The sequence below is a fragment of the Chaetodon trifascialis genome, chromosome 16 (genome assembly GCF_039877785.1).
Source record: "Chaetodon trifascialis isolate fChaTrf1 chromosome 16, fChaTrf1.hap1, whole genome shotgun sequence".
Classification (NCBI taxonomy): Eukaryota; Metazoa; Chordata; class Actinopteri; order Chaetodontiformes; family Chaetodontidae; genus Chaetodon; species Chaetodon trifascialis.
The window spans coordinates 10,280,911-10,300,030 of record NC_092071.1 but is presented as its reverse complement, the minus strand read 5'-3'; the positions used below and the strand labels follow the sequence as shown (position 1 = coordinate 10,300,030).

The following is a 19,120-nucleotide window of genomic DNA, read 5'->3' as shown; positions in this document are numbered from 1 at the left end:
TAAGATTAAAATTTTCTCTTGAAGATATGGAAATAATCACCTTAAGTCTGCCACTTTGACATTTACAAATTACAAGATAAGAGGTATAAAGCCAATGCTTGTACACGGTAAAAACAGCGTGCAAAAATACAGATAAAAAATAAAATTTGCAACAAAAAAAACAAAGACTTATGGTCCAACAAAAGGACTTCAGCAATAAGTTAAGTTAACTTATACAATTAATTCAATTTCAGCTCATTTACACATGGTCTGTAAACACAGCATCACTCACGATAATCACAGTTTTAAACAATCACTCAAACACGCAGTGTATCACATCTTTGCATCATTTCTGAGTGACAAATGGATCAACAAAGTGATGTCTCATTCAGGGAAATGTTTACTGTACAAGGAAATGACCTCAGGTTTTTCTAAGGAACACGTCATTTTTCTGTCACTGGAACGACACGAGGAAGTATTGAACATTACCGGGAGAGTTTAATAAAAGAGCTAAAAGTCTGATAGTGCTTCAAGTCGACTCAGCTGTGGTTTTATTGTAATGCAGGTTTGTTTCTAATAAAACCTTGGTTCAAAGTAGTAGAGAAATTTGGTCTAACTGTTATTTTAGTTCAGATCAGGTTCATCTTTGAGCTTAATTGTCTTTACCATATTTAGTGCAACCAGCCTTTCATTGACTAGCCTTCCTCCTCTTCTCCTTCTATAATCCTCAAAGCCTCTGTTACAGCTCTGTATGATTCAATTAATTTAAAGTGGCTTACTCTCCTTTTCCAAATCAGTCTCTTAATAGTGATAATTAATAGGATCCTACAAGAACACAATATTTTATCCAAAGTTTGAGCAGCTTTATCTATTCAGCTGAGAGATGTCTGTGTTTACCTGTGCTCTTCTCAGCGGTTTGCAGTGGGCAGGACTTAGAAAAAGGCGATGCCACTTAGTTCAATCAGAACTGCGCAACATTTGTTGTGCTGTCGGTCAAATCTGGTCAAACTACAACCGCACAGTCCAGATGAAACACACGTTAAACTCTTCAGAAATAGTGCATTTTTAACATTGATTGTTGCTTATTTCATAATGTTAGCTTATGTTTTAGAGAAAGAGTTGAACACAAGTCTTCAGGGGCTTTAAACAAAACCCTGCTCTTTCTCTTTCTCCATCTCTCTCTGTCTGCCGTTGCTCAAGGTGTGATATTTGTGGAGTTGGCCCACTCAGGGAAGGTGCCCATGTCAAACATGGCATATCCCCAGGTGTTGATGCCTAAGTTCACAGTCAAAATCCCAATGATGTTGAGGATGAAGCCGGCTTTCACCTGGAGAAACAGACGGTCACATTCTGATTCGGTACACAGGAGGATGAGTTCAATTCAACATATACAACAGTAACAATATACTGCTGCCCCCATAACCCAATACTCAGTCCCATAAGGAAATGTCTTAAAGTGCAGCTGCTCATAAGTCATGAGTGTTGAGGTTTATGGTGGCAGATTCTTCTTAGTGCGTTTTGTCTCAGTGGTTTTATGTTTTTGGTTATTATTTAGGGAATACTAAGGCTTGAGGAGAGATACCTGTAGTTGCAGTCTGGCTCATTCTACCACAACCCACCAACAAATCTCATTACCCCAAAAATTCTTCCTCTTTTATATTAAATCCAAGAATCGTGGTCTTGATTACCTTGATCCCTGCAACATATGGTGTATTATGGACTGCATATGTGTATGAATCTCACCATGTCGAAGACTTTGAGATTTCCAAATGAGAAGGCGATGGCATTGGGCGGTGTGGCCACAGGCAGCATGAAGGCCAGAGAGGCCGCAATGGTGCAGGGCAGCATCACATACAGTGGGTGTATCTTAATAGCTGTGGCCTAAGAAACACAGCAACACGACAGTTAAATATACGGAGAACACGTGCGTTAGCTGTGTGCTAACACCTGTGTGTGCATGTGGATTCTGAGTTCTGCTTACCATTGAGCCCAGTATGGGCAGGAACAGGGTGGTGGTGGCCGTGTTGCTGGAGCACTCGGTGAATGTCGCCACCAGCAGGCTGAGCAGCAATGAGATGGCATAAGGGGGAATGTTCTCCAGAGGTGCGAGTCTATCTCCCAGCCACTTGGACAGATTGGACACCTGTAAACAAATATGTCAAGAGGAAATGTTGAACTTTTTGAGAAAGGAATCTTAATATTGTTGTTAGCGATGCTGGCAGCTCTTGGGATGCTGATTGTCTGTCGGTCCACCACTTTAGTCCAGACTGAAATATCTCAACAACCATTGAATGGATTACCATAAAATTTGTCGTAGATATTCATGTTCACCATGGGATTAGTTCTAGACTTTGATGATCCTCTGATTCTTCATCTAGCACCAGCTGTGGTTCAAATTAAATCTCAAATGAAATATCTAAGCACCCACTTGATTGTACAGACATTCACTTTGGAGATCCACTGACTTCTCCTCCCCAATATTTTCCTCTACCTCATCAGGTAGATATTAAAGCTTTTACACATTCAGCAGTGAGGAAGCCACATTATCATTCATTTGGAGTCACGTTTGTGCTCACATGATCAATCTACATAAGTTGAGTATTCCCTCTCTTTAAGCTCTCTTTCTCTTCCTCAGGGAAGCATCTGGCTGTTTAGCTGTTAAATGTTCTGCTGTGTTCACCAGCTTATCTCTAACTGTGTCTGTCTGCTCTTTGGTGCTGAGCAGGTGGTGTACAGCAGGTTTTTAGAGCTAAAAACAGCTGCCTACTGAGGCCAAAAACAACGCTGTGAGAGCAAACCACAACAATAAAGTTGTGGGCCAACATCTAAACAATGAACTGAAACTCACTATAAAGCTGCATTTCGCTCAAAGCACATGCTGCTAGCACAGCTAGAATCCTGTTTCTCCAAAAGTGAAATGGCAGGAAAAGGTTTGTTTTAGTGGGACTCAGTTCTAAGTAATTTTCTACATTTTTATAAATTTGGTAACATCTTTGATGTTTGATGTTAGTACTATGAGATTTTATTTTCAATTGTCTGTTGATGACGTTTATTTTGGGCTTTGAACTGCTATAGTTCCTTTCATTCATCTTTTATTATGAGGCTTCAATTTTTCCAATTATAGACTAATCTATCCAGGATTTTGTTCATTTATCAAGTAACCATTTGCTCTAAGAACTCTAAAAGATTGTTTGCTCTGAAAGAATAGTAACAAATATCTATTGCAGAACTCCTCACATTTGAAAAGCTGCAATCAATAACATTTTTAATTGTACAAATCCTTTCAGCACAATAAAAACAAGAACATGAAGTCTTAAAAGGAGAAAACCCGGCCTTCATGAGCATTTACCTCACTGGCTTCAGCCAGAGCGAAGCCTCCTCCCAGCAGCAGGATGATGTTCCAGGGCATTCGCTGGTGAACCACCTCCCAGTTCAGCAGAGTTCTGGGAGCCTTCACCAGTTTACCTGTGAGACCCGGATGAAGTGTGAGCATGAAACAGTAATTAGTTTTACATCCACTGGGTAATCATGACCCAGGGCTCTGATGAGCTGAAATTTAGGTCACATGAGCATCGTTAAGGCATTGTATTATTAGAGACTGGTTCTCTGTAAATGTGATTGGTGAGGTTAAAATCGACATTTCACCTTCTTCGTTGTAACCGTAGCTTCCACACTTGGGCAGGCGGGAGGGGATGACGAAGAAGAGCATCGACATTAAGATAGCGATCGTTCCATCTGACACATACCTGAGGGCCACAAGATGACATTCAACATATTGTTGTTTAAATATGTTGTTGTCATGTTTCCCGTCGTGTCAAAGTGGTGTTACAGTGTAAACTAGTGGAACTAGGATACAATCTGCATATATTGTTATAACACAGCTACAAAAGATTTAACTGGAAGAGGAGGGTTTGAGAGTAGCAGCAAGTTTAAAGGACAAAGCTGGTGATTGAATTTTTTCAACATATTTTCGTCTCTAAAAAAAGCTAGTTCATAAAACAGCTGGACAGTTTCTGTTGGTTGTTGGTTTCAGGTCTCTTTCATGGGATTTGCTGAAAAATGTACATAAAATACCATCACATGTATTGTTTAAAGTCATGCCAACACAAGAAAAAAAAAAAAAAAGGAAAGCGAAAGACTCACACGCTGCCGTTATAAGTGAAGAGCACTTCTGCCCAGCCGGGTATGAAGCCCGGGGACCTGGTGAACCACAGGACCACCAGCAGGACAAAGATGATGAGCACCGCCACCTCAGCAAACTTCATGCCTCCCAGCTTTTTGTACTCGTCCCTCATGACTGCGTACGCCTCCTTATCTCTGTTGCTTTTCCCACCACAGCCAAATGTCTGCTTGAAGCTGAGGAGAAAGGTACAAGGATGCTGCAGATAGTTCAACAAATCAAGAAAATGTATGTAAAAGTATTTTTCTGCTATAGAAAGAAGAAACTCAAAATTCTTAGAAACATCTACATGGCTACCTCGTGCTCTAAGTAGGACAGTTTTGTTTTTTAAATTCTGTGTTAAGTTATTATTTAAACATGATGTTGAGTGCGAGAGAGAAAATGTTTGTCTTCGTTGCTCACAGAAGCGTTTGTGGCTGACTGTGCCAAGTTGAAGTTGCCTTACTTTAAGCCCAGGAATATAGCCTGAAGCCAGAACCAAGTCAGTACCAGCATGAGCACCATGTTGGGAAAGGCGAAGCCGAACCAGGTGGCAAAGTTGATCACACCACCGTTCGTAGGGTAGAGCCTTCACAAAGACAAGAAAGAGGTGCACAAACAGGAGAATCAGCTGATGTATCAGGAATAATACTCTGAATGTGTTCATTAATGCCTTACTGCTCGATCTGGCCCTGAAGGATGATGTTGGGGGTCGTGCCGGTGAGTGTGGCCGTGCCTCCGATGCTGGCAGAGTAACACACGCTCAGACTCATCCCTTTGGTCAGGAGGTCGTACTTCGCCTCTATCGCTTTTCTCCTGGACTCCTGCAGTGAGTCTAGCCCATCCTTGAGTTCAGCTGGAGGCCAAAAGTTAAAGTTAATGGGAAGGTTGCTATCAAGAAGACCATGAACATGGTGTCTTCCCCTCTCTCTCTGCCCCCTTTCCTGTCATACCTTCAGCTGTCACTATCATAAAGGCTAAAAAGCCCCCAAAAATAATTTAAAAAAAAGAAGTGTAGCAGACATTTTTACTCACACTCTCTGTCCTCCACCTTAGACTGTTTGTCGTCAGTTGTGTCCTGTTTTTCTTGGCTAGCCTCGAGCTCAAATGCGTGGTTTTCCGCAGCTGCGGCCTCAAGATCTCGCTCTTCTGCTTGGGCCTCTGTGGTTTTCAGCTGCTGCAGCACAGCTTGGGCGATGGGCAGCATCATGGCGGTGGTGGCCGTGTTGCTGATCCACATGGAGAGGAAGGCCGAGACGATCATGAACCCCATCAGTAACCTGAGTGAGCGGGTAGCAGAGTGAGTATGAGGCCAGTGAGTAGTTATAATAGATGTTTTAGTGTCTATAGTCATAACATTTGTAGCACCATGTGGGTGTGGATTATCATGAGAAGACAAGTTTCATGTTATTAACTAATATCATTTTAAATACTTTGCAATCATTTTTGTTTGTGTTTTAAGACCAAAGAATAAAACAAAATTATTGTAACGTCGCAATAAAATGGTATTTCAGGAGCATGTCACACATCATGTTTTTTAAATACATCAGTCCTAAAACAGTATTGTGTCTACCTTATTCTGTCGTGTTTCAATATGCTGAAACTTTTTTCCAAACAAGCTGCTGAAAGGGAAACTGAACTGAATGAATAATTGAATCATTTAATTTGCAAATTATTTTCAAGGCTGTTTTTAACTTTGCTTTCATTTGTTTAGTTTAAGTCTTAAAGACCTGATTAGGGTGGCACTGAAAGCTCAATGATACAGACAAAAAAGACCAAAAACAAGCAAAAGAAGGGGAAAAAAAAGTCAAATTTAACACACACGAACACAACCAAACACACACAACAGCTGCAAAAAACACCGCAAGTCTCACAGAACACAAAGGAAATGAGCTGCCAAACAACGACATCCAGGAGACGCTAAAAGGTGATGAACACGCCCAGACGCACCTGGGACGTGCTATTTGTTTCAAGTCTTATTGATTGTGCGATTAAGGAATGATTGCAGGTATTTGCTGTTAACCCAGAATTCACCTTTTCATGATTACTGGCCAAACAAAATAAGCAATGGTACACAACATCTGAATCATGCAATCAGTTCAAATGTCAAACAAAAAATGAAAAGTTAGCTGGTTAGCTAGTGAATTAAATAGTTTTGTGTTTGTTTTCCGTTGTTTTCTGTGAGACTTACAACGTTTCTGCATTTTTTTATTTTTTTTTTGCACCATGTTTCTTTGATTGAAGATGTTTTCTCACTTTGTGGCATTTTTTCTGTAAATGCTGCACATGTGCTGTCAAATTTATGCTGCTGATTTCTTCATTTGTTGTTGTTGTTGTGGTTGTTGTTGTTGTCATGTGGCTAACATATCCAATATAAAATTAAATGCCTTGTAAATGTATGTGTTTTGCAGCTGATGCTTCAGGTTGATGTAGAAGAAACTGACCAACAGTGTAAATGCATAGACACTGTCATCTTAAAGAGACAGTAATCGTTTTATATCATGATAAATGCTGCATGGAAGGTTTACATTCAGAAGCCTTATGTGGAAAATTATCCGGTGAGCATGTTGATAGTATAAATGTCCCTGGAGGCACACTTTGACCCTCTCATTACTGCTTTGTTTTTGCTGTCTGCTTCGGTGTACACAGGTGAGCTGTATCACAAGGCTTTCTTACAGGGATGGACGAACACCAATCAGCAGCAGAACTCCGAGAGCGATGCGCTTATGAAGGTTCCAGTGCTCCACCGCGATGGCCACCAACAGACCGCCGATGAACAGCATGTTAGAGTCTTTCAGATACTGAATACTGACCTGAGACACATCACACACACACGAGAAGAATCAGAAATACAAACACAGCAACTTTTTGAACTGCTGCAGTAACACGTGAACCTGCAGTCCCATGCAAAGGTTATGCATGATCCTATTTATGAGCACTAAAGCTAAAACACAGCGATCAGCAGATTTGTCTGTGTCCTGAAAAGAACTGACTGAACAGTAAAGGCAACACTTTCTGTCTGCACTGTTTCATCGATTAAGATGAAGCCTCTTGTGCTCTCAGGTTCTCGTCTCCTGGCGTCCTTTGGCTAATCCTGACCTCTGACCTCCGGGTCTTGGTGTGCCATTATAAAACTAGCCTTTTCCTTCCAAATGGCGTATTAGAACAAATGCTATGAAATGTATATTTTTCTCCCAAAAATATCTAAGAAGCTATTGGTCATAAGCAGCAGTATTTCCCTGCAGGTATCGACATTTAGTTGGCTCAAACGTGGAAATAAGGACTGTACCGCTTCAGCCTTCATGATGCCCATCATGGGGAAGAGGATGATTGGCATGAGGGCAGTCACAGCCAGAGGCATACACTCGGTACACCAGAAGAGAGCCATGAGGATGATAGCATAACCACATTTCATTTCCTGTAAACACACACACACACACACACACACACACACACACACACACACACAGAGTAAAGTACTTCTTTCACGGCCTTTGTCTTATCTCCAGTCACTCTAAAAAGGGAATAACACTTAACACATGCCGAGAGCAGTAGGCTCTGCTCATAAAACAATTTGTTACGTTCTCATCTCACAAGATAACTCTTTATGAGTCATCAGTAAAATCCAAGGACTGTTTAAACTACCGACGCAACACATGTACATTGAGTAACACGTTCGGAAACATGTTAATTTGCTTCCTTGCTGAGATCAATGCGACATTCAAGATTGTACGCAGGACATAATGAGTGAAGACTAGAAACAGCTAGCCTGGCTCAGCCATAACTAAATCTGTCTACCAGCACCTCCAAAGCTTACTAATTAACATGTTGTATTTCATTTGTTTATTCCCTAAGTACAACAACCAAGTGTTGATTGTGGGTTTATTAAGAGTTGCAACGATCATTTATCTACGCAGACAATCACTGATCTCTGCCAAAAGTAAGATATAACATGTTCTTTAGTGAGCTTTAGAGGTGCTGATAGGTGGATTTATTACCTTCAGAGAGTCAGGCTCGCTCTTTCTTCCTGTTTCAAGTCTTTATGCTAAGCTATATCATATCTGCATATCTGCAGTACAAACACGAGAGCGGTATCAATTTTCACATTTAACCAAAGGTAAATGAGTGTATTTTACCAAAATGTTGAACAATTCCTTTAATGATTGTTATTATCAGTAGTGGTAGTAGTTAGCTAGGTGCTACATATGTTATAGCATCTTTTCATAGTTTGAACTTAAGTGGCTTTATTGGCACTGTGAGTCTCTGTGTTGAAGTGCGAGGGTTCAAATGTGCACCATTACCCCACCTTTGCCTCTCATCCATCGTAAAGTAAGTGACCCTTATTAAATACAGTGAAAAAATCAAGATGATCAAGTCAATATGCCAGTGACTGAAACTGTCCAGTTGCAGCATTTAATCATATAATGGTAACCTGAGTCACAGGGTTTGTAAGGTAACTGATATGATTGAAGTGATCATGTTGGCCTTGGAGACATACTTTATCTTTCTTTTGGATCAAATGGTTTTCATTGGATGTCTGCTGAGTGAGAAGTACAGCAGACACACAAGCTGCAAAATAAATGAAGGGGTAGCAAAGAATATTCTTTTGCCCGCTTAGGCCTGTAGTTTATGTCTCAAACCATCCTGCGTTCACTCCTCAAACACATGCTCACTCTCATTTCTGTGCTGTTATTGTTTGGGGCTGTCACTGAGATATCAGCGGTCTTAATGGGTGGTCTCATCTATCCAAAGCACAGTGACACACCTTCAATGTGAGCCTATCAGCTCCTGCTTTCAGTCTTACCCCTCCACCTCCCCATCACCACCCCGTCTTCATAGAACTTCATCTTCATCAGCCCCATCAGCCAACAGAGTCATCAACCTCCACCACCACCAGTGTCTGGACTCCATCGGGGCATTTATCTCGCTGTTTATCTTGCTTGCCCCTCAAATTACGAAATCTCCCAGCAGAGTGTAAGGGCCATAAACTTTCTGATAAGACTTAATTATCACATATCACCTGTCGAAATAAATGGTTATCTTTACTTCATCCACTGATATATCAGGTTACCGTTATATGAATTAAACAATTTCCCTTTGACAGTTTGAAGGTTTTTGTTGTCTTTGTTGTCTCTGTGGAATGTTGTCACATAAAATCTGCTTTCACTCTTTTTCATTTTGTGGTATACAGGGTGAGTTTTATAGTTTATGATGCAATGCATGATGGCATTTGGATTATTATTATTATTATCAATTCTACTACTACTACTACTAATAATAATAATAATAATATTAATAATCTTATTTTCGACTCACACAACATCAAATACTTGTCTCCAGTGTGGTGTTTGCTTGACTGTGCCAACTGAGCTACTGACACTTGCATAGCAAAAATTATTGAAATTTGTTGAGACTACTACTAGATTACGGGCTACAACCATGAAACCACCTGAAACTGTCAATCATTAGATGGTTTATTTATGTGTTGCCAATAAGTGAAGAGGCTGTTCTCAAAGGATATTAAAACCTCAGGACAAATATTTGACATGGATGTGAAACCTCATTTGCACATCTGTTGCAATCCTCGCCAGGTGTTATTAAACAGGACAGTATTAGCCAAGCATAGTGAATGTTTCCAAAGTGTAGCTCTATGACATGTACTGTCCATTGAAGAAGGACAGAAGTAGAATAAGGGGCAAAGACAAGGAACAAATATGTTTAGGTACAATCAAACCCACCAGAACTGTTATTGTTTTACACTCTGGATAAACCTTGAAATGTTCTTCCAGTCACGACAAACACATTAAAACCACCCAGTTAATTAAAATGTTACCTCCACGCACACACACTCACCGATGTTGGATAGACAAATACCAGAGGAAGGAGCGCGAGTGGAACGACCAAGATGATGATGTAGTTTCTGTGGTACCACAGCCATTTCAACCGACTATCCATCTCCTGGCAAAACTGACAAGTAACCCAGAGGTGGACAACTATTCAAAAGTCTCTCAGGTAACTCAGAGCAGACAGCTGATAAAGATAAACACCCACTGGTCCGCGTGAAGAGACAGAACAGGAAGAAATGAAGCTGCACACGGAGGTTAGGTGAGCTAAAGGTAAAGTGCAAGTGAAGCTGAGGAAAAACAGTGAGGTAATGAGACTAATGTGACTGCAATTTACTCTTTCTATCTCTTGTGGCTTATCAAACATTAACTTTACACCAAAGAGATCTTTGAAGAGGGGAGGAGGGATTGGCAGATGAGGAGAAAGATAGATTGACAGGTTTATCATGGGAAGGAGGGCTGCTCAGCCAGGTTTAACCAAAGGTCAGGTGCTCTGCGGCTGAGCTGAAAGGAACGAGTATGTGGCCGCCTACAGTCTGCAAAAAGTTTGTATGCAGTTCTAACTTTGATTCAAGAAATACTACTTTCACATGGAACCCCTATTATCAGAGGACCACTTTAACTCTGCGCAAAGGTCATCCTGAAATAAAAAGTCGATTTTATAATTGCGCAATGTGGATTTTAGCTTTAAGAGTGGGTGAGGCCGCTGACTTAAAATAAGAACTTATATATGTTATAAGTCTGTAAATATTATCGAAACATAAACCATCTATATCTATGCTTAATAAACTTGAAAATCACTGTATTTTATGATCTTACACAACACACTTGTCAGCTTGTACAGAATGGAGACTGCAGCTTACTGACTGCTTTTGGATGAGCGCAGCGCTGTGGTTTGACAATAAACTAAATGTCAATATATGTTCATACTTAATATATACAGACATAATATTTAGGCCAAAGAAGTGGTTTATCAAACAATAAAAATATCGCAATATAAATATCAATATAAATAAATATCACAAAACACTTTTTTCTCATTTTTTCTGAACGCTTTTCTGAAAGCTTTGGGAATAGATTTTTTTTTTTTGCATAAATTGTGGGAAATTACAATTAAGCATGAGACAGCTCAGTACAGATGTCACTCCCATTGAGAGAGTTGGAATACAATAATTCAACAAGACAAAATGAAGCAAGGACAACCACAAGCTTTACTACTGGCTGAATAACGTATAACCCCAGCTGTGGAAAATGTTGGGACGCTGCGTAACACATAAATAAAACAGAATGTGATAACTTGATCATCGTTTCTGACATCTACTCAATTGAAAACAGTACAGAGACAATATATTTAAAGTCTGACCTCATCAGCTTCATTGATTTTTGTACATCTATGCTTATTCTGAATTTGATGCAGCAACACGTTTCAAACAAGTTGTGACAGAAGCAACGAAAAGTCTGGGAAAGTTGTGGAACGCTCCAAAAACACCTGTTTGGATCATTCCACAGGTAAACAGGTTCATTGTAACAGGTGATAGTATCATTGATTGCATATGAAAGGGGTATCCTGGAAACGCTCAATCGTTCACAAGCGAGGATGGAGCGAGGTTCACCTCTTTGTGAACACATGATTGTATGAAGGATATTAGTACATGGGCTCAGGAACACTTCGTAAAACTGTTGTTGGCAAACAGTTTGTTTGCAAATGACTGCATTCTGTTCTCATTCACATTTTACACAGCATCCAAACAGAATGAGTTGCACACTGTCATTTTATGACGGTGTGTTGAAAGGCACCATCTGTGATGTTCAAAGGTTTGCTGGTTATTCTGAAAACCAGCCTACAATTGGTCATAAGAAAAGCTGCTGATGTGTTCATTGACTGGATTAATATTTGACATAAACAGAGTCAGTAAAAAAAAAAAAAGTCAATGAGCTCACACAGATCATATGTTACAGGTTGTAATAATTCATCACTCATTAGATACTAGATTCAACTTTACTGTCATTGTACAGAGTACAGACACAACAAAATGCAGTTTACCATCTAACCAGAAGTGCATAAAGCAGTAAAGTGCAGCATAATGACCATATGTGTAGAGGTACTGTAAGTACAGTAAGGGGTAGATATGAATACAAGAAATACTGAATGCACATTTTGAACAGTATGACTATAAAAAGTGATAACAGCAACGGTATGAAAAGTGTGCATGCAGTATGAACATGTGCAGTAATTGCAGTATAGGCAGTTGCCATATAAAACACATAAAAAGAGTGCAGGTGTAAGTTCAAGTAATGTTAATAATAAGACATTATACAGAATAAACAGCTGGAGGTATGAGAGCAGGTATCATGACATCGGGAGGGCTACACATACATTGCTTGTCCTGGACAGCCTCGGTGCTTTCACCACCCTCGGCAGTGCTTTCCAGTCCCCGACAGAACAGGTGCCATACCTTACGGAGATGCGGTCGGTGAAGATGCTCAACAAGTTCACCAGAATGTGAGGAGAAATGCTGGTGAGCCTTCTTGACCTGGATTGAAGTTGCTGAGGGTCCAAGAGAAGTCCTCAGAGATATGGACGGGCAGTAACTTAAAGCTGGTGACATGCTCGACCTCCATCCTGTTGACACAGATGGGGCATGTACCACCTTTGGTCTTCCTGAAGTCCACAACGAGCTCCTTGGTCTTCTTGGTGTTGAGAGCCAGGTTATTGCTAGTGTACCTCGGCACCAGGTGCTCTCTGCAGACTGGCTCATCGTTGTTGATGAGGCCAATCATCATTTTGTTGATGGTATTGGAAGCAAGTACAGTACAGCAGGGTTAATATAACAGGAGTTTAATGGTTTATTAATGGCATAAACTTGCATGCTGTAATTTATCTATTGCACCCAGGTGACGTTTCGGGGACAATAAATAAGTGGACATTAGAGGGCTGCAGTGTGTGAGCTGTTTATTTATTTCATAATTGCCTCACTGTCAGTGCAGCACCTGCTCTCTTTGGTCTGGATGTAAGTGTATACTCCTGCCAGAAGTCATCAAGGCTCAAAGCGGTGGAGTGCTTGGACACCAGCACGATGAAGGTAGTTTTGAAGGCCATGCTCTGCAGGGCTTTAGTTCTTTAGTTTTCAACAGAAAGCCGTTGTTACAAACTGGAGATGTGCAGTTCAAAAGAAGTGTGCGTGGGGTTGCTCTATACTGAAGACAAGATTTCAGGATATTTCAGTTCTGCTGCTTGTCTTTTAATCATTCATTCATAGTCTGTCTTCTCTGAGTGCCCCAAATTCATGGGAGTGCAACACTAAATCGCTATATTGATTTCAGCTTTAAGGGTGGAAGCCAAATTCACATTTATCCTAAAATTCTAAAATATTTTTAGATTACAGGGCACTCATCAGATATTTCTATGCATTTTAGTGTGTGTTTCTCTAAATGACCTGGTAAATATTCTGCCTTATTAACTGATTTGGACAAAAGGCAGCAGTCCATAAACTGATATAAACTGCACTGAGACCCAAAGTCCACCTGCTCTAACAATCAGTCCAGTTCACAATGAAGTTAACAGGTTTATGGACAGCTTTCACTGCACTTCACAATGCATAAATCTATTTTTAACATTGACGTCCTTCATTGTTTGCACTGGTTTATCCACTGCTGGACGGGTGCTCCAGGGACAGCCTCAGTCTGAATGTAGAGGAAAGCTAAAATACTAGTGCTCTTTGACTGACACACTTTATCTCTATAAAACCAAACAAACAGGATCTTTCAATGTTTAATCGAGTAATGAGGAAGTAATAACGTCACCTTAAGCCGCCCGCAGGCTGCAGCTTCCCGCCTGCTGATGTGCAGTTTTCCGCCTCTGTGTCTCTCCATGGTGCTGAATCAGACTATTGCTCATGGTCCAAAACCAAAAACCCCAGATTTGAGAATTTTCCTGCATTTTTTTTTCTATGTCACTCTTGGGGACAAAATGTGGAAAAAGGCGTTGTGTTTGCTTTGGGGTTGTTTTTTTACACCATGAGATCAATAGAGGAAAAATACTGCTCTGGTTACACAATGTTTAAACTCAGATACCCGCTCCCTCTCTCACCCAGTCACTCAACCAGAAGTTACATGTGCAGACTTTACGAGACAGTACCACACCACTGCAGTTTCAAGCATTTTCGTAATTTAGGAGCATTGAGCTAAACAGACCACCAAATAACTAAGAAGCTAAGCTCATGTTAAATTTTCAATACAGCCGGGCATATTTTGTGCTTTTAAGTGATCGTGCCCATGCTAAAATGAGGTTTCTGGGACAGACAGGACAGAGATCAGCCATCACAGTTTAATGATTATCACAGCCGAGTGCTGACCAATCAGCAGAGCAGATGCCTGGGGGTCAATAGCTTCTGCTAAAGATCTATTGATCATCTGCACACAATGCTGCACCCCAAAGTGGGACACTGAGCTCAGACTCATCAGAAAGAGCACACAGGTCTCCTCTGAATTAAAACTGCACATTTTCAGCTTGTTGTTTCAACTGGTAACAGAGCAGACATGAAGCCAGCAGTGGTTCTGCTGGGCCTTGTCGTCCTGCTGGACACCACCTTTGCTGCAGAAGGTAAGTCTTCCAAGAATTTGATTTTGACATATATAATGTAATAGTATTAAATGAGTAACATTTTGTACTGTATTGTATAGCTTTTTAGTGTCTGTTTTGTATTTTTAATACAGTGTTTTTCAGCATATGATCAGTCAGTATGGTTATACTTGCCACAGCTGCGTGTGCTTCCTCTCTGAACGTCTCACATGGTTTCATTTAAATAACCGATTGAGAAACAATGAGGTAAAAACAGATTTGTGTGACTGAACTTGTTCCTGTTTCACCATTAATCATCTCTCAGGACCCATCAAATTTATTTTTTAGGAAATTATCCAGTAGCTCTAAATAAAGTGGTTAAAACTAGTTCCACCTCGACCAGCTGCAACAGTAAAATACTACTTATAGTGTGTATTAATGAGTCAGTATCATTAACAATCTCATCATGTTATCTGTAATATTAGATAAGTTAAAGAGGCTTTTTGTCTCGAATGCACGAATGCTTTTGTTTTTTTATTCTTTAAGTAGCTTTTGCTGATAATGCTCCTGCACTTTAACTTAGGCAGAAATTGAAGTGAAGTGCTGTACTTCTTCCACCACTGGTTACGAAATGATGACGTCCGATCAAGTCACTTCACGCTGAAACAAACAAACTGCATTTCCACAGAGTCCTGTGTGGGTCGCTGCGGCTCCTTTGACCCTCAGAGGAAATGTCAGTGTGACTCCATGTGTGTGTACTATGGAAGCTGCTGCCAGGACTTTCACGCCACCTGTCCTAAAAAAAGTCAGTACAGTAACAGGATGATACCACTTCTGTGAATAAACCATTGGTATTTTTCACGCTCTTCTTCCTGTGATAACACTTTCTGCCCTCAGCTGCACGTGGCGACACCTTCGAGGAAGCGGATGATGTAACAGAGGCAGTGTCCACCCTTAGAGACAGCACAACAACCCTCACACCAACTTTCAATACAGTAGCAGCAACCACGTCTGTCTCTCCTCCACCCACCACCACACCAGGGCCCACAACGCCCATAGAGCCCGATGCTGCACCCTGCAGCGGTCGACCTTTTGATGCTTTCCTGCAGCTGAAGAATGGGTCCATCTACGCTTTTAGAGGTAAACAGAGCATCCAGAGGTTTTTCTGTCTTATAGGTGTATTGATACTTTGTGGATTATCCTGGTTAGATGCATTGAACTGCATCTCTTACTGTGTCGTACTGATCCAAAGCCTGCTTCTCCTCCAAGGTGAATATTTTTTCGAGTTGGATGACAAGTCCATACTTCCTGGTTACCCCAAACTCATCCAGGATGTGTGGGGCATACCTGGGCCCATCGATGCTGCATTCACACGCATCAACTGCCAGGGAAAATCCTACATCTTCAAGGTAGAAGCTTCTGTCTTTACATGGGAACCCAAGTCAGGTATCATTAGGTGCTCACAAACAATATCAGGCCTGAGCATAAGACATCTATTTCGAGTGTGTTATTCTTATATTGTTCCCTTTCATGAACCAGGTCTGCAGACACATAAAGGAGTCAGTATTTATTGCAGACATGCGATGTATCCTGAGTGTTACAGTGGCAACGTCAGACCTCACAGCTTTGGCCTTTGCATTTGTTCTCCTTCAGGGAAACCAGTATTGGAGGTTTGACGGTGATGTCTTGGATGAGGACTATCCGCGGGACATTTCAGTCGGCTATGATGGCATACCAGACGGTGTTGATGCCGCGTTTGCCATACCTGCACCAAGTCACCGTGGCAAAGAGAAAGCCTACTTTTTCAAAGGTATTCTTCTGGGGATATATTATATTTTCCACTATTTAAAAGCTCCCTGTGCCCAGACTGTGATGGGTTTTGATCGTACATGACTGTGAATGAATGACTGCTTATTTTATTAATCATCTTGTGACCCCTCAGATTTATTCCGCAGTCCCTTAGGGCAGCATATTGTGAAACTAATGCTTAAAGTTGCAGAAAGCGATTCTGAAGAAAAATAGTTGATTGTTGACTCTCATTCCAAAGTGTTGGTATTGACGACCTGGGAATGAGATTATCAATTACTCTCCAGAATCACTCAACCCACCTTTAATGTACTGTGTAGGATTTTGTGGCATCTAGCAGTGAGGTTGCAGATTGCAAATAAAACTGAATACCCCCCACCTCCCCCTCCCTTTCCAAGCATGTTGGAGAAGCTATAGTGGCCACAAAATTAACATAAAATGGGAAAGTCCCTCTCCAGAGCTTGTGTTTGGTTTGTCTGTTCTGGGCAACTGTAGAGTCATGGTGGTGCAACATGGCGGTCTCTGTTGAAGAGGACCCACTCCCTTTATAGATATAAAGAGCTCATTCTAAGGTGACAAAAACACAATAATTCTTATTTTCAGCAGATTATACACTAATGAAATCTGGGTCTTCAAGGAAAAGAACTCAGTACTTCTTGAAACCTCTGCTCTAAACTGGCATTTCCTTGTCTCATCATATCATACTGAGGAAGGCTTAGTTATTAAATACTATATGAGGACTTCCAAACTTTTTGGCATTGAGCAAAGATGTTAAAATTTTAACAAGCAGCACTCACAAAAAATCACAGTGGGCAGAAATGATATGCACAGAGTTGTATAAAAAGGTTTTTGGTCTTTTTCACGCAGCAGACATTTCCATTGAGACAAGGCGTATGTGTTTGTTCCTTTCTCCAGGGGACAAGTATTACCAGTATGAGTTCAAGCACCAGCCTTCCCATGAGGAGTGTATCCAGATGAGCAGGTCATCCCCGTCTGTGCTGTTCACGCGATACACCGACCTCTTCTGCGATCAGACATGGGAAGACTTCTTCACCGAGCTCTTTGGAAGCTCCTGTAAGGCTCAGCTGTGTTTGTGGGTTTTCTTGTGTATCCGCATGTGTGTGTGTCTCCACTCAGCTCTCATTTTTTCGTCCTCATTCAGTAAGCAGCCACCACGCAGGCCCTCGTTTCACCAGTAGGGACTGGCAGGGCATCAGGCCCCCTGTAGATGCTGCCATGGTGGGACGAGTCTACCTCAGTCCCAAACCCACATCACCTCCACTAGCGAGGAGGCGGTTCAATCGGAGGAGGAGGCCCAGCAAGAAGCGTGCACACCGAGGAAGGAAGAGTCGCCACATACTGTTTGATGATTTGTGGGGTTATGATGATTGGTTTGACTACAGCGACTACAGCGATGTCATTGCAGAGAGCACCACACAGGAGTACAAAAGCACCCCTGTTCAAAATGTGTATTTTTTCAAGAAAGGTATGAGTACATGGAGTCATTTTTACCCATACGATGTGTTGTGTTTCCACAGAAAACTGTGGGAAAAAAAGGTCAGTTAAATTCAAGTTTCTAACACCTTTTTGTTTGTGTGTTTCTTCTCTTTTCAGATAAATACTACAGAGTAGATCTGCAGACTAAGCGTGTGGACTCTGCAAGCCCTCCTTACCCACGATCCATTGCAAAATACTGGCTTGGCTGCACGCATGAAGAGACACCTGATGCGTCGAGGGCAGAGAAGAGATAGGCCAGCTGACTGAGTCCATAGTTTGCAGGAAATAGGGAGAAATTCAGTCTGTTTGAAACACATCTCTTGAAGTAATTACAATGTGAGCTTATAGTGACTTCTCTTATTTTTGTTGTTAAAGCATTTTGTTCATGACAAGCACCCCTCCCTCCCTCCCTGTCTATATTAGGTGGATAGACTGAAATTCTGCATGATTTAATAAACTTGAAATTTCAGTTTTGTGAGTGCCTTTCATATTTCTCTTATCCAAATTGTATAGGCAACACATGCACACACCTAATGCATAGCTATCCCTTCTATGTGTCTACCTAAAGCAAATTCTGACCTTAACCCTTACAGTCAAATCCCTCAAACAGCCAACAATCTGCAGACCCACGTGTACTCACGAAAATGCTCTCATTTTGAAGGTCTTAAGCACAAACTGTTTGAAGTGCTTAGTCACGCAGCTGTACATGTACATACTGGCCTCTGCTGGTGGATGTATTCACCTGCAACTCTACAAGAATACAAGATTGCAGCACTGTGCCTTATTGTGACCCTGTGCTGACATAACCTCTTCCGTCTGTGGGCTGCTCTCGTGAAAGAGCTTTACCCTCCGCAAGTCACAAGACTGCAAGGGAGGACAGGACACCATACCAAAACAAATCAAATGTATCTGCAAATGCAATGCACTCATCATCAACACGTTACTGTTTGCATTCATGAAACACTCGTGGTCTGAAGTGACTGAAGTGGAAGTCTCATATGTTGCTTTTCCCTGTAATATACATGAATTTTAGACTAACACTTGTTGATTTTGTTTTGTTTAGTTGTTTGGTTTACTTTTGAGGCATTTAGTTTGTTTTGAATGGGGTTTTCTGTATCGCAAGTGCTTTTTTTTACGTGAAGAACACATAGCTTAAGTGTTTTAATGGCTTCGAGTCTCATGGATCCCTTCCTAACTGATCTTTCACCGGACAATGTTAAGACAGTAATTTAGTTGTAAAGCATCTGAACTGTTTTAATGTGTTTCCCAGCACTG

The 19,120-nt window shown here is 41.1% G+C and overlaps 2 protein-coding genes across 2 annotated transcripts; one reads left to right on the top strand and one right to left on the bottom strand.

Moving 5' to 3' along the window:
• Positions 1-1,174: 1,174 nt before the first annotated feature.
• On the bottom strand, positions 1,175-10,093 carry LOC139344745 (solute carrier family 13 member 2-like). Its single transcript, XM_070983110.1, has 12 exons — positions 9,992-10,093; positions 7,428-7,556; positions 6,815-6,951; positions 5,170-5,418; positions 4,817-5,029; positions 4,605-4,727; positions 4,123-4,335; positions 3,625-3,725; positions 3,329-3,444; positions 1,961-2,122; positions 1,723-1,860; positions 1,175-1,306 (listed from the first exon to the last, which is right to left on the bottom strand). Exons 1-12 carry the CDS (start codon positions 10,091-10,093, stop codon positions 1,175-1,177), a joined length of 1,815 nt encoding a protein of 604 aa, XP_070839211.1.
• Positions 10,094-14,418: 4,325 nt separating this feature from the next.
• On the top strand, positions 14,419-18,314 carry vtnb (vitronectin b). Its single transcript, XM_070983139.1, has 8 exons — positions 14,419-14,584; positions 15,231-15,347; positions 15,440-15,682; positions 15,812-15,951; positions 16,196-16,352; positions 17,264-17,422; positions 17,511-17,834; positions 17,963-18,314. The coding sequence occupies exons 1-8, from the start codon at positions 14,521-14,523 to the stop codon at positions 18,097-18,099; spliced, it is 1,341 nt and encodes a 446-aa protein (XP_070839240.1). The 5' UTR covers positions 14,419-14,520; the 3' UTR covers positions 18,100-18,314.
• Positions 18,315-19,120: the final 806 nt, after the last annotated feature.

Excerpts from the sequence above, each read along its gene's own strand:
- LOC139344745 (XM_070983110.1), bottom strand. The coding sequence starts at position 10,093 with ATGGATAGTCGGTTGAAATGGCTGTGGTACCACAGAAACTACATCATC. Across the intron at positions 3,726-4,122 it reads TTCACTTATAACGGCAGCGT|GTATGTGTCAGATGGAACGA; the intron begins GTGAGTCTTTCG and ends TGTGGCCCTCAG. Across the intron at positions 1,861-1,960 it reads TGCCCATACTGGGCTCAATG|GCCACAGCTATTAAGATACA; the intron begins GTAAGCAGAACT and ends TGTGTTTCTTAG.
- vtnb (XM_070983139.1), top strand. The coding sequence starts at position 14,521 with ATGAAGCCAGCAGTGGTTCTGCTGGGCCTTGTCGTCCTGCTGGACACC. Across the intron at positions 14,585-15,230 it reads CACCACCTTTGCTGCAGAAG|AGTCCTGTGTGGGTCGCTGC; the intron begins GTAAGTCTTCCA and ends GCATTTCCACAG. Across the intron at positions 15,952-16,195 it reads GAAAATCCTACATCTTCAAG|GGAAACCAGTATTGGAGGTT; the intron begins GTAGAAGCTTCT and ends GTTCTCCTTCAG.